The following is a 25,650-nucleotide window of genomic DNA, read 5'->3' on the forward strand; positions in this document are numbered from 1 at the left end:
TCGTGTACCATAAAATAAAGCTCCGGAAAATTCCGAATGTGTTTTAGAAAATAAACTCCTATAAACACCCTTCGAATTCGCTGAAAGTAAAACCCCGAAAACGCAGAATCATACTTATAAACCTCGGCTTTGAGTTTTGATACTAGTATTTAAGACAATTTTTCAGTTCAAATCTGATTTATTGCAATAATATATATCTTTAATAGAGTCGAATAATATTATTCCTCTAAAACGACTCTTCTAATTGAAGCGGCACCAACCTGCAGGTATAAACCTTGCCACGAAACCAACTTGCGGAAACGTACCGTTTTGCCGATTTGAGCGTGCTGATGTGGGTTTTACGTTTCCTGGCGAAAATCAAACAAAAAAGGGGGAATTCGGATCATGCCACTAGAAAAGCATATGACTGGGACGGAAAGATTATAAGGAAAATAAAAATGTGTTTTTTAATAAAACAGCCTCAAAATATGAAAAAAAAAATATTTTTATGAAGTTTAAACATTAATATAAAATAATTCGTGAATATAAATCAAACAAAAGTAATATCAGCCTTTAGGTCATAAATAGGACTACACCAGGACAGTATTTGGTAAGCGCTAATTAAAAATAATATGGAAATACATGGCTCCCAATATGTCACCCGAATGTCAAAGGTACAATTTTGGCAATGGAATTTGGCTTATTTGTCAAGTGCATTACAAAAAGTACTGGACCTACAATAAATTTACACGAAACATTTTTATAAATATTTTATACTTTTCAGTAGGCATAACGAGTAACAGAACTTCGTAGAAAAAGCAGACACACAAAATTTGATTTTCATCTTGCTCCACCTAATATTTACTCGTAAAACCGAAAACATTTTTCTAAGCGTATTTGTTCTTCTTAAACATGGGGCTATTATATATATTTAATAGAGAAAAATCAAAATACTCATCCCGACCAGTGTGTTCTATTTGAAATGAAACGAGCCAGGTATTGACGCTTCTTAACTCTAATGAAAGCAGCATTTCAGGATGAAAGTGTGCCGTTCTCTGGGAACATTTGTGTAAGTGTTTTCAGAATATTTCAATATTTATTTTAAGCGGCTGATATTTTCATAGGTCGATATGCATTAGCTTTGACATGCATTAGGGCAATTAAAGCATATATTAATTTACATTTAAAATGCAGGGGAGGTTGCCCTACTTGGAAAAAACACAGTTTAGTTTACATCCATCATCAAGAGCGTTTCAGTGAGTTGTGCGTGAACATGTGATTAAATTTGGAACAAATTTTTGGATTTGAGGCCCATCGAATCAATTGCTAATGAATCTGCCATATCTAGTAAAATATGAGATAAAATATATTTAGAAAGAAGTGATTTAAATCTGATTTAAATCAAATACATCCTAGTTTTTCGTTACTATAGAAAACATGTTTTCTTTTTTCCACCCTGCAGAGCAGCAATTTGTTAAAATAAATGCATGTGTGCAGCTCAAATTTCACGTCTAATTCCTGTGTAATTGAAATTGTTGGCAAGATCGAATACGATGCGAAATTATTTAAGATTAAATTAGCGGAAGCATTTGTACATAGTGCGACACACTTACCAAGCAGAGCACAAGCAATCGCCTTTTTTTTTTTTTTCCACTTTCTTAAACGAAAGGCTGCTTTCACAGCTACTAAATGTGGTGGAATGTGGCAATCGTGACACAAATTTAGGCGATCAAATTCGACGTTTGTCAAAGCTCCTGTCGGAACAAGATGCGAAATAGCTCCGGTACCTAACGGTTTCGCGCAGTGTAAAAATAGTCTAGTTCATTTTTTTTTTGTAGCGTTCAATAAAAAGCGTTTACGCCATTTACTGAGCGGCGCACGTCAGAGACCGGTCTGGTAAGGGGAAGCGGTGACGTCAACGAAAGTGAGTCACCCTCGCTGACTCAGAAAAATCGAAGAGGTACTGGAACGGCGCTCGGCCGGTGCTTGTCCCGGCGCGCATGTCGTGGCATAGTGACAAGCTTCGATTTCTTTCGAAACCCAAATGACGCGCATACTTGTAACAGGGTTCACATCCAAGCAGCACACCAGTATTGGCCCCCGCCGAACTTTGGTACAATGCTGGAATAACTGAATTTCAATACTGGACCCAACATTGGAGCGCAACCCACTCCAATGTTGGGCCAATGAGAATTCCAAGATTGGAACCTTTCTTGGTTTATACATAACCAAGAAACAGGAAACAATAATAATAAAAAAAGAAAGACTGAGATGATCTAGGGAAGCTGACAATTAATAAGTACATTTGACTCGTGTAAAGATTAATATACCTAAGGCTCCCCACCCAGCGGATAGTGTGGTTGCGTCTCTATGCAACCTCCACCCGGTTGCGAGGTGCATCTGTTGTGCGGGAACGGAATTTTAGAGCTTTAGTCTGACGTCGCTACTCTGGAGGAAGTGGAAAGATATCTTCTCGAAAACGATTTCCCCGCTCCATTGTTGCAGCCAAAATTAGTGCGAGTATAACTCACACGAGTCGGAAAGTAATATAATAGAAGTGCATATATATAAAAAAATAAAATATCGTACTGATTTTTTTATTTTTTTTTTTTATTTTGGCAACTAATAAAATTATGATTGGCAATGAGCCCAAGTGCAATTTTTCAAAGTGGCGTGAGAGAAACTGCCCTCATCACATGCGTCAAAGACCAACAGACAAACAAACAAACAAACGAGCAAATAAACACACACCTGGTGAGCTTTGTTCTCCGAATGCAGATTATAACCGAATTAGAATGAACGTTGAAATGATTTTCAATGTGTCAGTACATAGCTGGAACACGAAGTAGATAAATATATACCCATTCAGGACAATCGACCGGACCTATAAACTTTCTTATATATATATATATATATATATATATATATATATATATATATATATATATATATATATATATATATAAGAGAGTCTATAGAGAAAGCTCTGACATCGTTATCAACATACTCATAAACACTGGGTGTAATGTACAGTTTTATGCGTAACGCGTAGCCTTAGAGACGCACTTTTGTTGTGCCTGCCTCAAATTCTGTTTCTTGTTTTGTGTGTGTGTGTGTGGTGAGAACGCGTTTATCAGTTTATACGTAATGTGAAAATATTCTAAACTCATTACCCGTGGCGATATTTTCTAAAATTCGGATTGACTTTTTTATTCTTGTGTATGTAATAATGCTAAAGAATTGATCATCTAAATGCCAAATAAAAAAAACATTAAAGGGCCCGTAGTTCATTATTCTACATAAAATTATCTTAGTGAAAAAAAGCCGCCCAGAATACACAAAAAGGTATTAAAAGGGCACTGACACCCCCCAAAATTATTATTATTATTTTTTTTGCCAGGCGATTTATTATGGTGTCAGAAGACTACCGAATCAATACTGGACTGGGGAGGAAGAGAGAGGTGGCGGAAGTCACGTGGCTGTGATAATTTTTTCCCCTATCAACGTATTTGCAGCTTTTCAGAAGCCACAAAAAATGGGTACTATATTTCCTTTCCATATTTAATATTGTGTGTGTGCCTTCGATGATCCACGACTTTGCTTATATCCATGTACCGAAAGTAAATAGACTCCAAAGCAGAAGTTAGTTTCGGTTTCGCTTCTCACTTCAAATCCGTCTAAAGGTGCCAATACTGCGCTAAACACCTTTATTTATTTTTTTTTTTCGGAAGAAAGAGGTGACCTGCTTACGTACTGATCTAGCTATAATTTGTGTCGCTCAGTGAAGCCAGCACACCAGACAGGCTCAGCAGCTCAGAAACTGCAGCACGTATCTCCGACCGTCACTAATCTCCGCCATATTGAAAAACGAGAAGTCGAGACTCCAGCGGCCACGGTCATGGTGGTCGCGGAGATCGCCCCGCTCGTCTCGCTTGTCCTAGGCCGCGTTCCAAAATTTACTCGATCTTACTCTCCAGGGTGAGGGTTTTGTACCTCGGCGTTCCAAAAGCTACCCGCGTCCAGCGCTTTTCAATCTGCTGTCACGTGACGCGACCCGCCGGAGTAATTGGATAAGATTTGGAACCCAGCCATAGAGTTCCCAGGTCCGGACCACTGATCATTGGTACAGACCGATTGCCACATCTACCGAGAATCAAAAAGAACTACATAGAAAAGCAAGAAAACAAAATATCGCTGCGGTGTCTAGCTTTTTTATGTTCCACTTTCTTTCCTAGGCGACTTCAGACCCTTCAGACGTTTCAGAACGGAAAGTGTAATCGCATCGTTAAACATATCTAATCTGTGAAGGAGGTCAAAGAAAAACGAGTGAGAAATAGTTAAACTTGAGGAAGAAAACGAGAAAGGACGGACAAACACAAACTTCCAAGTTATCCACTGGAGTTCGTAGGCGCTCGCAGAGCCTGGGAGTTCGCGTTCGGGCTTGCTGGCGCCATCTATTGGGGGTCCCGACAGGTTCGCCCATTGTTTACATTTCACCCAGTCGACTGCCACTTCAGAAACGTTAGGAAAACCGTCGCTGAGCTTTTATATTGCTATATTTAAAGAAAATTTGCTTACCCCCATTGTTGGCTTACCCTTAGTGGTGCGACCAGTGCGGCTTCGAGCAGTATTCATTCATTAGCAATGTTTATTTTGTAAAGAGGGGAGGAGTGACAAGTTCGCTCTTACGGGGCGAACTTGTCACTGACATATGGGAATGGGATGAAAGTGGATAGAGAAGGAGGGAGAGGGGAGGATTGCCAAAGGGCCAAAGCCAAAGGTCGAGTGTCCTTCGGTGTGTGGGCCAGCCGCGAGGGAGGGAGAGAGAAGGGGGATATATTTGCGAATGAAGGGAGTACAGTCTGAACGGTAGAATTACAGTTGCCTAAAGAGTTCACTGTAGTAGAATTAAGGAGGAATCTTTTTGTGTAGGTCCTTTCTTCCTTCGACACATGGAACCGCATTGGTTGGGTCTGTCAAGTTATTTCCTCCAAAATTATGGTGAGCGCGTTGGTAACGATTAATACACCAGAAAGAATAAACGAAGGGGCGGACAAGACGAGACATCCGTACCTTTGTTTATTCTTTCTTGTGTATAAATTTATTTCCTCCATGCGCGGACAAATGCTAGCAATGTTCGTTACATCCGCTAAAAGCATTCATGGAGATTCGGATGAGAGCGCACGGAGCATAACATTGGCCCATTGTTATTTATGATGACGGAATCTGTAAAGTTGCTCATGGCAACTTTACAGATTTTTCTCAGCGGGATGGTAGCATTTGTAGGGTTTGTTTTCGCAGAGAGGGGCAAACTAACAGAGAGCACATACCTAAAATGTTGAAAGATAATGAGAAAGCAACTAGAATATCCTTGTCCTTTTTGTTGCTTCCCCTTTATCTCTTGTAAAATCACCAACAGGCTCTATCGTCCGGTAAAACCCAACACGTCCTTTGGTTAAACTATCGTCTGGTTCGTCAAAACGCAGTTTCAACAAGAATGCTTCAGAGTGGGAGATCGTGCTGACACTCAAGCATTCATTTGAGACCCGCGTATCGAGCAAAGCAAAAAATACTGCTTGCGATTGCCAGTAGAGAAAAGCAGGCTTTTGTTTTAGACGTTCAGGTTTATGGAAATCATGTACATACACCATTCGAAAACCACGCTCCCTTGAGCAATCAAAACATACACGATTTATCCGGCCCACCCAAAAGACCAAAGATGATTCACCGATATATTCTTCGCGCCGTGCTTGACATAGTTACCGTGGTTACTGCGCGAAACTAAAGCCCCTTCCTGCCGCTACGCTCTCCAGCAGCGGGCTCTGTGAAGAGCACGGCGTCCTACCCACGAGCGATTGAGGGGAACGCCATGCTCTTTCCAAAGCGCGTTGCGCGGCTGTGCAGCAAAGCGTAAGCATACAGCGTGCATTGCACCAAGGGGCTTCACGTGAAAACATATGACAAGGTTGCATCACCTAGCAACGGCGTACGCCGCATCGTGTCATCACGTGCAGCGCGCTTTACCTCTTGGCGTAATTGAGCACGTACTCTCGCACTTTGGCCCTAAAGCCTTCCCTGTCTCTCTGGTAGTGCTCGGCGGCTTCGTTGTCCAGAGGATCGTCGAAGTTGAGCAAGTCTGTGAAGAGCGCGTTGAGTCCCCAGACTATCTCCTTGAGTGTCCGCGTCGGCGCCCAGCCCATGCCGTCGATGGAGCTCTCTCGCAGCAGGCTGAGGCAGACGTTGCCCTCCTCGTTGATGTTGGGGTGCCAAAGCCGAGTAGTGCACTTCACCTGCGGCGGGACCATATTGTACTCCTCGGGCACCTGGACGAGGAACACAAAGCGACCGCCCTGCCAGTAGCCTTCTTCGGGCGTGATGATGAGCTCGAAGCGGTGCAGCACGTCCGGATCGTCAAACTTGAGTGTGCACGTGCCGGGCAGGTTTGCCTCCATCTCCTGCACTTCTCGGACGAGCAGTTTGTCTCTCACCGAGGCCCTGCGCAGCGCCGCGACTCCCTCGGGCTGCACTAGGTTCGGCACGGCATCTGTGTTGTTGTTCTCGGCACTTTGCTTCAATTTTTTCGACAAGGTGATCATGTTGATCGCTCTCGCGCTTCCCGGCTTCGCTCCGCCCGAGCAAAAATAACGTCCTCCCCGCAGCGTCACGAGATCATGTTGGCGGCCTGTTGCCTGCACTACTGGGAGACACGCGATGTCGCAAAGGCGTATTTTCGAGCACGATATTGAACTTGTCCGCTAACCTCGCTGCATCAGGACGCCATGATGCCTCTTGCGTGCGGTATCGCTGGCGTCCCCAGCGCCACCAGCGGCAGGCTGGAGTAGGCTAAAGTTTCAAAACTACAGATCTTCAGACTTTTCAACCTTTAATATCACATCGCAGATATTATTACGGTAGATTCCAAATTTTCGTATGATATTAATAAATACCAATTAACAATTTGGAAGAGGGTGCGAAACCGAAACTGAAACGGCTAGGTTTGGTGACCTCAGTGGTTCGGCCGTAGTAATAAATCCGGTATGAAACTGGAGCCAGATGAGAACAGTAGAACATCTCTTTCGGATACCACTCGTTATCTGCCACGCTTTGGCTGCGCGTGCAAGCGCGAAACTCACTCTTGTGTAGCGATTTCCCGGGGGGGGGGGGGGGGGGGGGGGGGGGGGGGGGGGGTGTACACCCCCCAGTTTGTCTGGGGGCACCCCCTAAAACAAAAGTAACTACCTCCGTGCTACAACAAAATGAATTAATTACCATACACAGTATCCCTTAGGTGATCACCAGGGCTTAGGAAATACACAATAGGCACAAAATGAAGCATTTTATCTCCAAACATCATTGTTACTGCTTACCCCCACGTGTGCGGAAAGCAAGGACCTCGCGCTTGTAGCCTTCACTGTTTTACATGCTAGGATGAGACACGGTATAGTTGTTATCGCGACTAAAAAAAAAAAAAAAAAATGGGTATGTTTGTGTTGTCGAGCGCAATGCCAACGCCAAGTACAGCCTCTTCAACGCGCAAATTACGGAACGTACCTCCCGTGTGCATAAGTTGCGCACCAGATCGCGCGACCTGTCGGGCAAATACCATTGCAGTCTCAATTTGTCATAAGCTCAACACAAAAGAGCAGGTAAAATCCTTTATTTGATAAATAGTAGTATGAAACTTTTTTGCCAGCATATTACAACATGGATATAAAATAATTTATTAACAGAAAAAAAAAGAGGAGATTGGTGACCTAGAAATGTGCTTTTCCACTCGTAAAACAGGATTTTACACATAAAACAGCACAAAGTGCATAAAATGTCAACTACCTTGGCAAGCTCTACAAGTTAAGCAGGAACTTGAAGCATGCAAAATCGCATCCATATGGTAAAAAAAAAAAAAAAATTTTGTTGCATACTTTTTAAGGTTGTGGTTTTGGTAATAATCCATGTCTTCTTTTTTTTTTTTAAATAAAGATGAAAATGTAAGTGCAGAACCACTACACTATCCATATTACTTCTACACTTGTTGATAGGTTGAAAAAAGAAAAGCTGATACAGAAAGATTAAACGAGATAAGGAGAAATATCAAAATTTCAATTTGCTCTCAATAACCAATCAATTATGAACTGATAATGGACCTATCAAGATAGACACAGCAGCCAGCAACAAATGCATAAAAATAGGGTGCCAATTTTCCTCCTAGGATGCTGCTACTCCTTGGGGCACCTAATGCTGATATCGTAAAATCACAGAAAAAATGCCAAGAAATAGTGTGAACCAAAATTCTACAGTAGAACAGATAAAAGCTTGAGCCAGGAGACATTCCTTCAGACTCTAGAGCGAAGCAGAGAAAGAAGTACAGCGACACAAAATGACTATGTTGGCTTCCTAAGACATCAGCAAACGCTTTAAAGGGATACTACAACGAAATTTCGGCGCTCATTTCTTGGTCTATATGTGTTCAAAGGAGCAGCATCACATCGAGCATACCAATATCTTGTTAAAAAAGTCACGAAGAGGAATTTTAAAACGAATTAAACGATTAGCAAAGAGCACCTGGTGGATGTCGCTAACGCCTCGCTTGTAATGCCCGTCTAGGAACCTTGACAGCTAGTGACGGAGGTTGTCTCGCCTCCGGCCACGACGAGAGAGGAGGGGCAGGAGGAACTCCCCTCTTCCCGAGAATGCCTTTTGAGTGTCGCAGAAGTCGCTATTGTCCCCCTACAAGGTAACAGAAGATTAAACCGTCACCCAGAATTCGTACAAAAGCAGCCGCTTAGGTGGCTGGAACGACTAGGCCATCCTCTCGACGTCAGCCTTGGCGTAGCTTTGCTCGTCCTGAGACTACCTACGTCACAATTGCGTTGGATGTCACGTAGTCTCCGCTGGGCCTTCTCCGAGCGCTTGCCACAGTGGGCCGTTTATAACGAAAAATACAGCCACCAGGCTCAAAATACAAACGTGCGATTGTCATTTACGGATATTGTGGATCATATTCAACCTATTTTTGAACACTATGGGAATATCTCAAATTTCGTTGAAGTATCCCTTCAAGATAACATATATGAAATGTTTTAGAGGATAGAGGATAACGGCACTTATGGACCAAAAGCATTATTATCTTTTGGAACACAGGCCGGGACAGGGTTATCTGGATCATATGAAATGACAGCAAAATGAGGATGTTACTGCACTTCGAGGTCAATGGTGAATAGCACAAAGGTAACAGATTCTCTTTTCACCAAACGATTTGTGGGAATTTTCCTCTCTACTCCATTTCACCTCATGATGGACTGCAACGGATGCTACGAGCCACTGGACCCAATCCATAGCTCAGAGGGTGTCCGGGACCTTCTGATTGAGCAGAGCGACATATGGAACTTGACGTCACGTGGCACCATGGAGCAGTCGATTGGCTAACCTGGCTCATGGTGGCCACTGCAGTGCATCATACAGTGAAAGAGAGCATAGGTGAATGTCATGAGTGCATGCACAGAGTTCTTCAAGAAAACTGTCTATTAGCAAAAGAAGGCAAAAAGGTGCTCCCATGCTAAAAGAGCCCTAGGCCATCTAAAGGAATTCCCAGTACAGGGGCACGCCAGATGCAGTTGTTGGTTTGGCACACAAGCCCCTGAAATTTATTGTGAGCACATAGTTATTTTGAAATTGACTCGTACTGCATTTGCTAATCCTTTTGTGATCGAGATTTTGGCCCGACATGACCTTGAAAGTAAACATAATGCTTGCAGGGCGACTGCTCCCAAATCATGTTGGCCTCCGTTTAAAAAATATCCGCAAGAAAACCGGTACATCTAGATTAGGTGCAACAAAACCACAGCCTTAAGATGCTCTAGAAAAGGGGATCTCTGGATATAGATCACCAAACCGAACTGAGACTTCCTATACACCGACACTGTGCCAAAAAACATCACTATGTGCTGCTATGGGCTAAAGAAATACTGCACAGGGCTTTGCAGAAACCTAAAACGGTCACTAGCTTGCTTCACAACGGCCACTGGGCCTAGCCCTCCGACAGCCAGAAAAACTGACATAATAAATAAAATGACAGCAGCCCTAAGGCATAAATGCCCAGGCCGCCAGATCAGAGGGGAGACTGGTAAATTAAATGTGCCTATGTTCTACACCGGGCCTATCTACCAAATGACTCGCACATGAACACGCATATAAGACTGAATACAACCGGACAATCATTCTGAGCACAAACTGATTTGTGCGTTTTCGAGCAAACATTAGCAAAACATCGCTTTGGGTCGGCCTAAAAAAATATTACAATAAGAAGAACTCTCTTTATAGCGCTGCCATGCCTGCTCGAAGAGATTCATTTTGGAGCTGGCCTGAAGTTGAGTGCAATACTGTTGATGCAAAAGCGGAGCCGCGTCGGGAGTGGTCCGTCGTTGAAGACGTGTCCCAGGTGGGAGTTGCACTGCAATCGTGTTAGAAAAGAATTAATGCCATTCTAAATAATAAAATCAATAATCCCCGTTTTTAGTTAAAAATGGGGTTGTGCTTATAACCTCAAAACACTTCTTTCTCTACACTTACTTTCCCAATCATTTGGCAAATTAAATAAACGGCAACATACTACGATGTAAAAAGTGTCAACAATAAATGGAGTGATGTTGGCGGGATGTGATAGGCCGAATTAGCGAGGCTCTCTTGAAAACGGTCGTCAGATGATACGAGTTTGATCCACTTCAGCCTTCGTGCTTGGCACGTGCCGCACGCGTACACCACGTCTGCTCCACTGTTCACCAAGGTCGGGGTAGGTAGAGAAGAGCTAATCTTTGGGCAACAGGGGAGCTTGCACGGAGATGAAGCAAGGTGGTAGGAAGGCGGCGCAGCAACGGGCCTTGGAGCGTCAAGCGGCCAATTGACCTATCCGAACCGAGCATTCTGGAACACGATTCAGACACTCAGACGCTGTTCTGTCAGTGGCATGTTCTCTTGATGTGGAAGTTGGGGTCGGACTCAGTCTTCGACAGATACAACATTATGCTTCCTTCAAGTTTATAGATACATAAACACATTTTGTGCAATTTTTTTTTTCACACAAGAACAGGGTTTTTCAGGAAAAGCATGTTTTTGAGATATATTTTTCACATGTTTAAGAAGACTTTCAGACGAAAGGAGTACAAGGCATTAGGCTGTTGTTTGAATCTGAAAACTGTTCAGAGAAGGTCATTTCAATAATGTAGTGAATTGGTAGCTCATGTACGTTCGGGCTCAAGTGAAATGCAAACAGCAGAGTCTGTTGCTTTTGATACACGTGTCACTACCTGGAGGGCAACTGAGAACTCATAAAATGTGCAGTATCATTCCCATCTGTACTGCACCTTTGCACGAGTTCCCAGCGGTCCTCCAGATAGCACAGCATCTGTTAAAAGTCCCATGCTTTGTCAATGATATTTCGTTAGGGCCCAATAGTACTTTGTCTTGTTCCAATGTGATTTGTTACTGGTGCTTATCACCGCACCTTCATTTCTTGAAATATAGCTCATTTGGACTCAAGGGGAAATCAGGCAACAGAAAAGAAATGGGGTGAACTAATTTCTGATATACGGACCAGTGGTTCTCAAATGAGGGTCTGCGGACCCTTTGGGGCCACAAAGGCATTCAGGGGTCTGCAAAGCCTGTCTCATCAGTCAAGCCAGGCAATAAAAGTTGTATTTTTTTTTTACAAGAAAGAAACAGTCCAATTTTCATGTGAGTTTTCTTGTGCGTATGTCTACGAGAGAAGTCAACTTCACACTAGCCCTTAGTTTGTGGGCAACCTGAGGATCCAAACCATTGGACCAGGTTGCCCGCACGCTAAATCATCCGTGATCATTTTTACCAAGAGGAGGCGAAGTGCAATTGGCCACGCGAACGCCGCTCCGCCGCTGACAAGACTGTCGCAGCGTATGCGTGAGGAGCTTGGGATTGCGGAGTGGGCAATAAGTGCATTGTGTCATTCTCTGAGACAGGTAGCAGCAAGGGAAATTCTATAAGTTAGATTTACTTAATAAATCATTATCATAATTAACCTATACCTCCCTTCCCCTCACCATGATTGGGGTGCTCCATCATCTCCACTGATTCACAAGGGGTCCGCGAAACGTCAATGGTTGAGAACCACTGATACGTTAGCAAGTCTGGCTTCAGGGCGCTGCCATCTTGCTTGGTTAGGGTGTGCTTGGACGCATCATAATCCGATTACGAAGCCTTGCTAAGGCGTCATAATCAGATTATGGCCGCGCCCAAGTGCACCCCAACTGAGCAAGATGGCGGCGCACAGAGACCGGACTTGCAAACATGTATAGACCATGGCCACGACTTGAAATGAATTTCCAAGTCATTGGCCACCAGGTGCAAAAGAGTAAAGGTATTTTGAAAGAACAGCTCCAGATGAAACCTTACCCACTAATATGATAGAGCAGGGGTCTCCAAACACCAACCTGCGGTCCTTCAAATGAAGCTCGGCCTGCGGCTCGCTTCGCTAGCAGCACAAAAGTAATTGTGCATAAAGAAATGGCGCCGGGCATGCTTCAAATGCGCAAATTAAGATACCAGAAAGAATGAGAGAAACTGCATTGTAACGCAGGTCCTCTCGCCATACCAATAATTGAACATTGTCATCACCAGCATTACCATCTTTATTTCCCTGCTTCATGTCTAGGTAACTATTAAAATTTTATTGCGTTGTCATATACATGGCGCTAAGTGTCCTCCGTCACAACTATTGCATATTGTAAGCATTCATTTAATCATTCTGATTAGTCTTTTGCACTGTGCAGATGTGCCAAAGTTCCTATGCGTTTTGCTCTATGACTGGCGAGTTTTCTTGGCCACAGGTGTCGTGTAGTGTCATAATTAGCTAAATACAAAATTTCAAATTGAAGCATATCCATCTTAAGAGATTTTGGATACATACTTTAACATTACTTTATATCTTTAAATGGTTCTCTAGGTTTATTTATTTAGTTTTTCTTAGTTTATGATTACTCTTTCTTTCCCGGCCCTCGAGAATGTGACAGATCGCTAATCCGGCCCCGTAGCCAAAAATGACCGCATCTCCACGTGGTGAATGATGTTGATTGGGGCGAAGCTCTGGTGGTGCTGATGATACTGATTTTGTTCATAGGTAGTGCTGATAGTGCTGATATTTTTTTTTTATTGCTCATAGGTAGTGCTGAGTTCCGGGTTGCGTTTAGACTTCATTATTACAGCTTTATGGTCGGAGAAATGCAGAGACAGTGGTTCTTCTCATCCTTTTCATCCATGTCAGAAAGAGAATGTGTGGTATGGAACATGGTTATATACGCATTTGAGCATTTGACCGCAGCGCCCTCTTGTCTATAAACGTTGAGCCAATGCATGCAAAGTTTAAAGTGATTATAAATGCATTTGACCGCAGTGCCCTCTCCTTTATAGACGTTGAGCGGCTACATGCAACGTTTCATCCATGACATCCCCAGCTCTTTAGTTACTACCACATCTCAGAGCCCCCTACTCGTCCCGCAGTCGTGGCCGAGTGGTTAAGGTGATGGACTCCACTGGGGTCTCCCCGCACAGGTTCGAATCCTGTCGACTGCGCAAACATTTTTTCTTTTTTTAAGAAGACAGATGGGATGGCAATCGATGTGAGCACGGACGCTGGACGGACAAGGTTAGACCTTAAGGAGCTTCGCCCCTAAAAGTTTGGAGACCTCTGCTATAGGCACAAACCTTTCATTCACTGTAGTCAGGTGAGCCGGAAAAATGAGTACTTGCACGTCGTAAGCTGAACATTTAAATAAAAATATGATTTAGTGTTCTTGCCTTATTCAAAGCGGATCTCCATCAAGTAAAAACGAGGATGAAATCCTTCAAAATTTTAATGGGTGGTTCAACACCTGAACATTAACTCCCCTCACGCCATTTGTGGCCAGCACAACTCACCTTTTTGCAACACACTTCCGTTCGTGTCATACCATGTGAGGTGTCTTCTTTTCTAAGTATGTTCGACGGAGATTCATCCCCATCCACCGTTCCAAGTGCCATGAAGAATGAGGGCCATCCACAGTTGGAGACAAATTTGTGCTCGGAGCTGCAAAGAAACATGCCAGATGCCATAAATGTGGGGCAATGCTTTGACAGAGAAAGGTATGTGACTTGCGAACACTATACATACGGGTATAATATATGCAAAGATGGTGGTAAAACAGACTAGAAATGAAGGAGCGCCTAATTGGCATGCACTTACTGCCCGTAGGGCCTGCAAAGGGCATTACATAAGGGGGTCGGGGGGGATATTCAAGATTTACACAATAAAGAAATGCATAAAAAATACAAAAGCAAACATACTTAACACACTCAAGACTGCTCAGAATTACATAAATCATACAACTAGTAAGACGAAAAATGAAGTTTAATACGAGATAGAAAATTATTCGGGTCCAGAGTAGTGACAATGGATGATGGGAGGTTGTTCCAGTCACTGATGGCCTCAGAAAAATTGATTAAATGCGTTTGTAGAGCCTGAAATACGTTTGATGGCACACATGTTGTTAAGGTGCGAAAATGTTTGAACTAGGGGTGATATCAACTAATTTTTAAGGTCTGGAATGTGGTAGTAGATTTTATGAAGGCAGAGCTGAGAGACTTTCCTGCGGAGCTGCAAAGAGGGCACGGTTAATTGGTTTTTTAAGGCGGAAACACTAAGCACTGTTGAACTGCTTTGAGATTGTTAATTACTAGGCAAATCTGATGGGGATTCCGGAAGGTAGCAGCATATTCTAATTTAGGTCTGACATACGTGTCGTACACCAGCTTGCGGACAAGGGGAGGTGCAGATCGTAGTTTACATCTTATTAGACCAAGGGTTCTTGATGAGTCAGCAGTGATGGCTTTAATGTGACTATTCCAGGAGAGGTCTGGTGTCAGTCTTACGCCAAGAAATTTATAGATAGTAACAGTCTTAATTAAATTGGAGTTCAGGTAGTATTGGTAGGACAATACAGATTGTTTTCAAGTGAAGCGAATCAAGTTTGCATTTAGGTTTCTTTAGCAACATCAACCAGTCAATGCACCATTTGTTATTTTAAATAAGTCACTTTGAAGTTGATTTTTATCTTGCACACTTGTTACTTTGTTATGGACGACGCAGTCATCTGCAAAAAGACATATTTTAGAGAAAATAGTGCTAGGGAGGTCATATATATATGTTCCCTGTGGAACACCAGAAGACAGATTTGTTAGGGAGGATTCCTGGTCATTAATGGACGTTAGCTGGACGCGAGATGAGAGAGAGTCACATACTCATGCAAATGTGATTTGGTTGCTCATGCACAAATGAAGCTCACGTGACAGTGAGCTCCTGTTGGAAACTAGATGGCTGAATCGCACTCATTATAAACCAATGAACATTTTCAAAGTCCTAAGCATTTGATCCTATTTCTTCATGGGGGTCATTTTTCAGTGTATTCTTAGCAGCTGCAACAGTACCATCTATTTATTTAACTTGTTTAGAATGAATAGATTTCAAGTATGCAGTGCCAAGAAAAAACAAATCACGGGAGCTGAAAAATATATGCACTTATTGAGGGGTACCGGACATTTCATAGAACACCGTTTCATTGAATATAAGTGGACATCTTGTCGAACGCCGATTCATTGAATTGCTCGATGCCATTTTCACTGAATTCACTTCACCAAACTTTGGAGCATTATAGCGCTTTTAGATGCTTTAGTCTCGCTTATGAGTTGCTTTCACACTGTTGTTGAATCACCGGAAATAAAATTACTACCCTGGTCACCTTTTCGCCGAAAGTTTAGCTTTTGAAACATAGAACACAGCAAAACTTGAGTGGGTATGCGACTTACTTTTTTTACACAAGAAAAGCGACTGTTCTCCATTACCAGTGGCGTACCTACTTGTTTTTGAGTGGAGAGGCAAACCAGACCCCCCCCCCCCCCCCCCCCCCCCGGGCCGGGGGCCTGTGCCCTTGGTATCCCTTGGGCGCCGCCGGCCAGTGTTTGCCCTACCCAGTGGTGGCTGTTTCAGGAGGGGGGGGAAACAGATGCCTTGCCCCCCCACCCTGAGAACTGGGGGGGGGGCAAGCACCCCCCTTGCCCCCCCGGTTGGTACGCCCATGTGCACCACATAATTTGTTCCCTATTTGTCAATGCATGAAAGGTACATCCGGAAAGGAATATACCTATTCTTCGCTGTGCTTTTTTTATTTTGTATTTATGCATATACTAGTGTTTTCATTCTATCCTTCGAGAATAGCTTCCATTCTAAGAACGTAGGCTCAATTGCCAGCAGGTACACAGCTCTGTCGATTACTTAATATAAACAAAAAAGAGACACACCTTTTTTTTTTTCATGCGATATGGAGACATGTCATTGCTTCACGGAGGCTTCGTGCTTGAAACAGAATACATATCTTCAGGGACGTGGGTATACCCTTGAAGTGACATACCTTTGTCACCGCACTCAATGATCACAGGTTTCATAAAATTTCAAGGTGGTGTTCCCGTTTATTGTTGGCCACATTAACAGCACAAGTCATCAGTTACTAGGGGGGCAAAAATCAGGTGTAGGAGAAAAATTAAGTATCTCATTATTAGTTCCCCTTTCTGTAGGAAAAAAAGATAATCTCCTACCCTTCTGGTGTTAAAAAAATACCCTTTCCTTGTTCAAAAATTTTTACTGCTGAACTAGGCAGTGTTTGATAAAACGGCTTCGATCAAACGGCGTTCAATGAATTGGTGTTCGATGAAACAGGATTCAATGAAACGGCATTTTATTAAATGTCTGGACCCACTTATTGAGATATGGCTGTATATGTCAATGACAATATATATGAAAACAAAAGTAGGTACCAACGTGAAATGGTGTTTGTAATCAACTGTTGCATGATGTACTCATTCTGGGACTAAATAACATGTAGAGCCACAAAATTATCAGTGGTTTAGGGCACATTCGTACTTCATACATGCAGACAAAGGCAAGTTAGAGATCAGGAGAACCACTCAGTAATTCGGGCCTCATATGTGTACGCAAATGAACAATACCTTGTTTTCAGGAACTTACCTAAATAAATCTGCACCACAGGCAACACACGTGTAAGTTCCCTTAGCTTTGTGGTTGACCCATCTACCCCTATAAGCCTGCAAAAAGTGCAATATGAAGCAGCACAGTATTATTTCTTGTCCGCCCGTTTGCGCAACATGCACGGACACTGGAGCAAAATAACGCGTCTTATCCACGAGGCAGCCTGCACGAAGCGCTGCGGTTGTCAACATTCGAGACAATTTTCCCAACGTGAAAGTGTTGACGCGCGACATGCCTTGCGTTCAAACCACGCCCCATACAAAATCAACAGGCCGAGAAACCGGGCCTAGGGGTGTACCGCTCGCGCCAGAACGAAACTTGCTCGGTCTTGGTTCTGCGGAAGTCGGCGCAAATTCGCTAATCGCACCAGATCCATCACTTGCCCAACCCGCTCTGACAGTGGTGGGCGCACGAGCGGTGCAGCTTATCGGTCGCACCTAGCGGGGTTCGACACCGAGAAAAACGTATGTAAATCGAGACTCACGGGTTCCGTACCCCTTTGGCGACAGATATAAAACTGATCGGGTGTCAGCTTGTCCCTCCATTCCTTCTCGGTGATGTCCTTGGCATCGTCCTTTTGGTTCTCCATCCTGTCGGGCTCTGCGGAATAAGAGCGAAAGCGAAAATAATCAGAGCGGGACGGCGACGCGCCCGACCGCCTGCCAGCGAAACGTGAACCACGCCGACGCGTGCAGTCGGTTCGCTCTCGTCGATACGGCAGATCGCCGGCAACTTTCGTCGTCGACAGTTAAGCCGGACGGTGGCACCGCTTAGTAGCGTTCGAGTCTGGCCCCAAACCCGTTTTGGAGGGCCGTAGTGGCCGTAGTACCTGAGCGGTGAATACCTCGGGCTACAGGCCTATTACCGGATGGCCGAAGTGCTGGTACCGGCGGCTGCCCTAAAAAGGCATTCGGCCAGCTTGCCGCTCAATGGCTTCTTTGCGATGTTTCGGGCGCAACCTAGGACGAACATTCCATAATAACGTCTAACGACGTGTGGTCGTACAAAGAAGAACGGTTGTAATTTTCGTGCCGGATAATTTCCCGCTATCCCGTGACATTAGACAACGTTACAGGAGGCGTCGCATTAGATTTTGCCCTCGCCAAAGAATACACAACAAACAGAACGCGCAGACCAAGCAGACTACGCTCGTGACGTCAACATTGCGACGGGAGGCCCCCTGGTGGTAGAAACGACGGAGGACAACCCATTTTTTTTTCTTTTTTTTTTTTTCTTTTATGCGCGAAATGGGAACTTTGTTGCGCGCCAAGTACAAGTAGTGTTTTGCGAGCACAACAGGTCGCGCGATAGCCAGGATGAGAAATCATGTGTATGATGGCGATTTCATTCGCTTTTTACCCGAGAAGAGGAATAGTACTGAAATAAGAGACGCTGGTGTCTATGTCCTCTTTGTTTTCATTGTCTCAAGGTTTTTAATTATAATTATGCAGGGGGGAATTGTTGTTGTTGTTACACTTTACTAAGATAAGGATGGCGCGACGGCCTGGAGAGGACGGTTTAGAGGGGGCAGGGAGGAATAGATATGTATCTGTGCACAACCAAGGTGTTCTAAACATCATCCACAATTAATTTCTACTTCGGCTAGTCCGGCTAGTCGGTATCCTAAAACCTTCGACACTGTACCCAGGCACGTAGCCAGGGAAAGGGGGGGGGGGGGGGGGGTGAAGCCAGAAGTTCAGAACCCTAGGCCCCCCCCCCCCCCCCCCCCTTTCCGGGGCTACGTGCCTGCCCACATTTTACTCTAATGGTGAAGATAACTCAAATTGATGTCCAAATGGAATCCCGGAGAAAAGCTCACCGGTGAAAAGCTCACCGGAGAAAAACTCACAGGAGATAAGCTCACCGGAGAAAAGCTCACCGCAACACTGGCGGATGCGGAGAAAAGGTCACCGGCCATCGAGCGTATGCGGAGAAAAGCTCACCAATTTCTTTTTTTGCTTCTTTTTATATAGAGGCTGTTGGATCATGCGTAACATGTATAAAATTTATTATCATTAAAATTCGTCGGCTTTGTAAAAAAGAAACTGTCCTTTTTTGTAATATGTGTTAAGCTTATTAGGTATATTGCTCCCAAATTAATAATTGTGGGCGAGTGTTTTCTGTGGCAACGAAAGCCCGACTGAAAACTTTATGAACTTGAAGAACAGGAAAAAGTTCGAAAACTTAATAATGTCTGCCTAATTCCTAAAAATCAAAACTGTACATGCCGAAAATCCGAAAGTGCATGTGCAACATCGCGGTGCCTGAAATTCCCTTTGAAGCTTTTGTTAACATTTGAAAACAGGATAAAACAGTCAGTAGGATATCGAGGCTTCTTGCTTCCACGGATATGCACGTATTCTAGCCGTTCGTGCTGGCGTTTCCACATGTTGCCTTTTAACGATAGTGCCCTTCTACGGTGAGCCACCTATGACCTTCAGAGCTGCACACTGGCACCGTTGTTACTCGTGACCATAGGCGTAGACTACGGGGGGGGGGGGGGGTGCGGAGCCGGGTCCGGGCCATGATCCTTATTAAGACGCTGTTAACGTGCCCCCCTCCCTCCCGGGAAAATGGAAAGTCTACGCCGCTGCTCGTGACCTATATAAGAAGTAGTCTTCTGTAAGGTAGTGAATAGGGCGAGTTGGTAAACGTTATACATGATGAAAACCGCTCAAACGACGACGACGGTGTGAAGACAACAAACACGACAGGACGAAGCTGTTCTCGCAACTGAAGTTTTGTTAGTGAAATTAACAGAAAGAAAACATCGTAGCCGACACTGATTACATCAACAAACACCTACTTATCTATTAGGCACAACACACTATTTGGAGCTGAAACGGTTTACACACCGCTATTCATATTAGCTCGCAAAGAACAAACCTCTTTATTTGACAGAGCGAGGGACGGCGCACTGTCAGTTGTCTCTAGATTGTTGTCTTTTTTTTACCGGTGTACGATGTTCTGATTTTATACTTGCGGCTTCATATTATACAGAATGGGTGATTACTAATTTCTTAAGAATTAGTAAATATGCCCAATGAGCTTCAAGAATATTACAAAAACGAGGACATATTTATAATGAAGTGACGGTTGCGAATTGTGTTAAATTGCCACGTTTAACGCAAAATCCGCTAAGATAAAAGAAAAAAAAATCGATGAGCTTTTTTCCGCATCCGCTCAAAGGCTGGTGAGCTTTTCACCGCATCTACCGGTTTTGCGGTGAGCTTTTCTCCGGTGAGCTTATCTCCGGTGACCTTTTCTCCGGTGAGCTTTTCTCCGGTGAGCTTTTTCTCCACCGCCTGTACAGATGACAGTTCTAGAATATGCTCTAAACATTTCGACCGATCAAGGTTCTCGATGGTAAAACCGCATAAAGGAACCAGGGACATGGTGCGCACGTGCACACGAGGACTGCTGGAATCGAGGTCGCCGCCGCTCGCCACGGCCCGACGGGCAGAGTGGCCGCCCCATTAACAGACACGCCTCCGCTTGTGGCGCTGAATGCAGCACTCTCGGGGCGCCGCCTGGCCATTGCCGGCTGGCTATACGCAGACCACTGCGCTTTGTATCACACGATTAACTCCATCTCGGGATCATATTCTTCTGATAAATTCCTTTGCCAGCTTCTGCGAGTGGTGCAACACCTGGCAAATGTCAATAAATTTTCTCAAAATTGTTCTTCGTGTATGAGTGCTCCAGAGCTTCGTGTATGAAAGTGCTCCAAAGCTACAGTTTTCGGAGTAAAGGCCGAAAAACAATCACCTGCAGTATTTAGAGATTCAGTTGAAAACTCCGTCTAGTTTATGTTGGCAGTATGGCAAAACTACATTAAAACGATTCCTATCTTTTAATAGCTGTTATTGAAAAAAAAAAATGTGAAGCCTGTCACTGTCCAAAACCTCGTGAAGAGTGCTCTGAAGAAATGATGTTTGCATTCTATTAAGTTCTTGCTACAAAGCATTTTCGACCGTTTTGGTGCGGCTGGATCTCCGGAAGATTATGTTTTCAAACAGTTATTGTACCTTGTTTCCTTCAAAACGAAGCAAGTCAGGGGGCTTCCGAACCCACCAAACACGTAGTTCTTCCTTTTTTCCATCGCATCTTCGACAGTCTTAAATCAGTTGGCAACCGTTCTCGGCATAGTGGATGCACAGTGGACGCATGGGATGCAACCGGAGTAACGGGGAACGGAAAAGGGGGAAGGGGGATGGGGGTCTTGGTAAAATTAAGGGGTACATGACTGGGAGAGGGTACGGGAAAGCTGCAGGGAACACTTGCGGGTTAAAGGCAATAATGGGGTAATGGACACACTATTGGGTTTTGTGTATCTGAAAACCGGGAACGATGCAAGGGACGAAAATACACAGCACCTAATGTGTATATAAGGGGACATGAGAGAATTTGGCACAAAAAGGGGAATAAGTATCTTAGGGGACATGAATGCTCACTTCGAAGACTTTGATGGGTATACAGATACAACAGGGAGGATGTGAGACGAGTTTTGTCAAACCCTTGAACTGGTACTAGTTAACGCTAAGGTAAAATGTGATGGAAAAATAACGTGGGAAAGAAACAACTCGCACTCAACAATTGACTACTTTTTAATTCTCGGAAGCTATTCAACAAATTAGGACGTATGGAAATAGATGAGGAGGCCACGAAGAGCTTAGGATAATAAGATTACATTTTGGTACACTAAAAGCAGAAATACTCACTCAAAATCGAAAGGATGTCACTAATTTAGGTGATGTGCAAATGCAAGAAGCATGTAAGCGAATTGAGAATATATCCAAGCAACCAGAAAAAAAAAAAAAAAATGGACGTACGAGGATTTGGTTAGTATTTTCAAGGGGGAATTGGACAAATACCAAATTAAGCAAGGAGCACGAAGACTAAAACATGGACCGAAGAGTTGATGGGATAAAGAACTTAAGGCAGCCATAATGCGACGCCAATAGAGACATCTAGAGAACACAGATAGACAAAGAAAAGGGGGGCCGCACCAGCAGAAGTAGCATCTAGATGGGGGGACTTTCAGGAAAGAAAGAGGAGGGCTTTAGCATTAATCCAGGCCAAAATTGGGAAGGCAGGAGTGCAATGGGTGATCAAGATAAATTGGAATGATAGGAACGCTGCAAAAAGGTTCTGGGAACATTTTAAATCACAGGGGAAAAGAAGAGAGGGATGTCAACAGACACTGACCACACAGTGGGACAAGGGTAGAAGAGGAAGAGGCACGAGAATACATTAGATGTACGATAGAAGCAGCTTCTTCGGAACTGCAGCCAAATCAGACTTCAGGGGACGGTAACAACAGCATAGCACACGAAGAGGAGTATAGTGAAACAGCTGAGATGACCACAGGGGAACGGAATAAGACAGAAAGTAAGGTCCCGGCTGGAACTGCAACAGGCCCAGATGACATACCAATGAAACAGATTCAAATGTTAGGAAAATAAGCAAACTTGGATGTACCCAATGATTGGAAACAAAGCCGGATGAGACTATTATATAAAGGCAAGGGAGACAAATACAGTATCACGTCGTACTGAACAATCACTGTAACATCATTAATCTGCCAAATAGCTGTGCAGATTGTAAAAGGAAGAATGGGCAGAGGGCAAGCAGATACTAGGAGAGCTCCAAAATGGTTTCAGAAGAGGTAGAAGGCTGGAGGATAACTTATTCGTAATCACGCAGTGCATAGAGATAGCAACGACAACGCAAAGGTCGTTGCGGCTAGCATTTTTGGACATCAAAGGAGCACACGACAATGGGAATCAGACAAAACTCTGGGACCAAGTGAAAAGATATGAACGAAATGAAAAGTTCAGGAAGTTTTTAGAACATATACATGCGGATAAGAGGGTACAGTTATAACTTGAGAAGGCGAAACCACAAAACCAGCAGCGATGAAAAGAGGACACAGGGCTGCCCATTGTCTCCCATGCTCTTTATGATATGCCTTGGTGAAATGAAAATATATTAAAGCAATGGAATTTAGGATTTGATCTGACTTACACGGAGGGAGGGAAAAAAGTAAATCAAGTATTACCAGGGCAGATGTTTGCAGATGACATTGTACTTGTAGCAAAGAGTCGAGAGACAATGCAGGGACTAATTATAATTTGTGGCGGGGAAAGGGACACTTTAGTCCTAAACTTCAGTTTGGACAGGTCTGTGATACTTGTCTATAACGACGAGAAGGGGGAATCTCTGGAGATACAAGACACTGTGGTAGAACATGTAGAAAAGTACAAATATCTAAGTTTATGGTTAAATGAGGGAAGAAAATATCTGAATGAACATGAAGATATCCCAATAAAGAAGGGGAAAAGAAATTCGGCTATTATGAAACAGAAAGCACAGTGGAACTTTAATAAATACGAAGTTGTGAGGGGGTATGGAAAGGAGTAATGGTACCAGGGTTGACTTTCGGTTATGCAGTCTTGTGTATGAAATCCGAAGTGCAGTCAAGCTTAGGTAAAGCAAAGGAGTGTAGGCAGGGTAGCTTTAGGGGCACATGGTAACACACCAAATGAAGGGATACAAGGTTGTATGGGTTGGGCATTCTTTGAGAGCAGAGAGGCAACAAGTAAAGTTTGACCAAAGGTTAACTGATATGGAGCATATGAGGTGAGCAGCTAAGGTATATAAGTTCCTGTACACGAAAAGCTTGAACACAAATTGGACGAAACAAACTCGAAAGCTCGGAAACAAAGTTTTACAGGCGGGCAGTGAAATGAAATCAGTAGAAAAAAGAGTGCGGAGAGGAACAGATGTGAAAAAGAAGTATGCAGCAGAAATCAGCTTTAACTATATGTATAGGTTAGAAAAGCAGGAAATAAGAAAAGAAACTGTGTTGGATAATTCTCGGGGGAGCTCTTTACTGTTTAAGGCCAGGACTGGGGTACTAAGAACGAAGATTTATAGGGAAACATTCGAAGATCTAGATACTGTTTGTTGCATATGTGGAATGGAGAGCGAAACTTTGGAGCACCTGGTTTTGAGGTGCAAGAAGCTTAAACCTACCCTCTTCGAGGGGAGAACAGACGTAGAGGGGGCCGGGTTTTGGTGGAGAAGATATAAGGGTGGATTATAAAAGGGTTGAGGCAGTGATTCATACAAGAACCCCCCCCCCCCCCCCCCCCCACACCCCTCCGGCCAGAATTTTTTGTGCAAAGCACATACAAGGCTACATCCCCCTCCCCCACTCCCCTTACAGCCTCCCCCCAAAAAAGAAAATTGTGACCGCCCCCCAGGTTCAAAATTCTGGATAAACCCCTGGTGAGGTAACGAAGGTTGCAGCATTGGGGGAAGGAGACTAGGGAAAACTTAAATTGGTAAAAGCAACTAGCACAACTAGACACAGGGAGGACAAAGGAAAATTGGGACTCCCTCCCGTGGGGAGAAGGCGGGCGTGCGTTTTCCTTTTTCCTTTTTATTTTGTATTTGCCCGATTCCCCAATGGGCAGCGCGGTGGTTCTTTCCCCCGGCCCGGTGACAGTTACAGGGATATAAAAGGACAGAAATTGGGCGTTTAAGTGCGCAAGCCACCGCCCGTTACAAAGGGCATAGCCAATATCATCTATCCATCCATCCGTACGTGTTTTAGAATGATTTTAGGCTAAACAGATTGACGGCGCCGTTTGTTTCCGCGAAGACTTCATGTACAAAACAACACAGAGAAAAGGTTGTCAATTGTGTGTCGGGTGTAGTATACCTAATTCCCTTTGAGTGTGGCCTCTGTTACATTGGGTAAACCAAGCGTTGCCTCAATGACCGATTAAATAACCGAACACAAACGTTGCGTTACGAACAATGACCCCTACTCAGAATTATTAAAACATGCTATTGAGTGCAATAATTGTGTGAGGTTAGTAAAAGAGATTCTCACTATTATTAATCATGGTAATGCAGTAAATATTCCGTCCCTTAGTTTAGATGCATAGTTTAGAATATTTCTACAAATCTGATAGATTTTTTTTTATTTGGTGCGAGGTCACCCTCCAACCTAAATTTCGGCATGTTCCTTTGTTAGCCCTAGCCGTCTATCTATTTTTGTGTCATTTTTTTGTGTTTGTTTCGGTGTTTTGATATTCGAGGTTTTTGCCCACGGTCCTGTTGGTTTGTTCCGGAAAAGGGTGGATTTAGTTTGTTTTTTTCTTTTTTTTGTGTGTGTGTGTTTTATCCAGATGTTCGATCCGACCGATCCTTGAATACGGCTGCGCCATTTGGAACTCTCACAATAAATCTGATATTAACAAGGTTGAAGCTATCCCTAAGAAAGCCGTACGTTTTATCTGCCCCCGATATGACAGACGTTTCACCTTAGAATCTTTCTGCTTTAAACCTTACCTCACTTTCCGCACGTCGTGGCACCGAGTGCCTAAAAGTGAACAGTCTTGTTAACTCATCACGTTTCGCGCCATTAAGTATATGTGCATAAATTTTGCAAACACGTCTTCCTCAAGAAGCAACCACTACTTAAATATTTCAACTTTTCATCCACGTACAGGTTTGTTTAATTAATTCTTTTTTCTCCTCGTATCAATGAACTTTGG

The 25,650-nt window shown here is 43.7% G+C and overlaps 2 protein-coding genes across 2 annotated transcripts; both read right to left on the minus strand.

The window, feature by feature from the left end:
• Positions 1-4,993: 4,993 nt before the first annotated feature.
• LOC8026910 (NEDD8-conjugating enzyme UBE2F) lies at positions 4,994-7,591 on the minus strand. The gene has a single exon (XM_002406616.5). It carries the CDS (start codon positions 6,573-6,575, stop codon positions 6,000-6,002), a length of 576 nt encoding a protein of 191 aa, XP_002406660.1. The 5' UTR covers positions 6,576-7,591; the 3' UTR covers positions 4,994-5,999.
• Positions 7,592-7,620: 29 nt separating this feature from the next.
• Positions 7,621-18,209, minus strand: LOC8026887 (peptide methionine sulfoxide reductase MsrB). Its single transcript, XM_002406615.4, is given in 6 exon segments — positions 7,621-10,426; positions 13,921-14,068; positions 17,060-17,136; positions 17,565-17,680; positions 17,910-17,961; positions 17,963-18,209. Coding segments are annotated over 6 exon segments (588 nt in total). The 5' UTR covers positions 18,053-18,209; the 3' UTR covers positions 7,621-10,321.
• Positions 18,210-25,650: the final 7,441 nt, after the last annotated feature.

The sequence above is a fragment of the Ixodes scapularis genome, unplaced genomic scaffold (assembly GCF_016920785.2).
Source record: "Ixodes scapularis isolate PalLabHiFi unplaced genomic scaffold, ASM1692078v2 PGA_scaffold9__187_contigs__length_104089568, whole genome shotgun sequence".
In the NCBI taxonomy this organism is placed as follows: Eukaryota; Metazoa; Arthropoda; class Arachnida; order Ixodida; family Ixodidae; genus Ixodes; species Ixodes scapularis.

Bases quoted from the DNA above. Each gene is read 5' to 3' on its own strand.
- LOC8026910 (XM_002406616.5), bottom strand. From the start codon at position 6,575: ATGATCACCTTGTCGAAAAAATTGAAGCAAAGTGCCGAGAACAACAAC.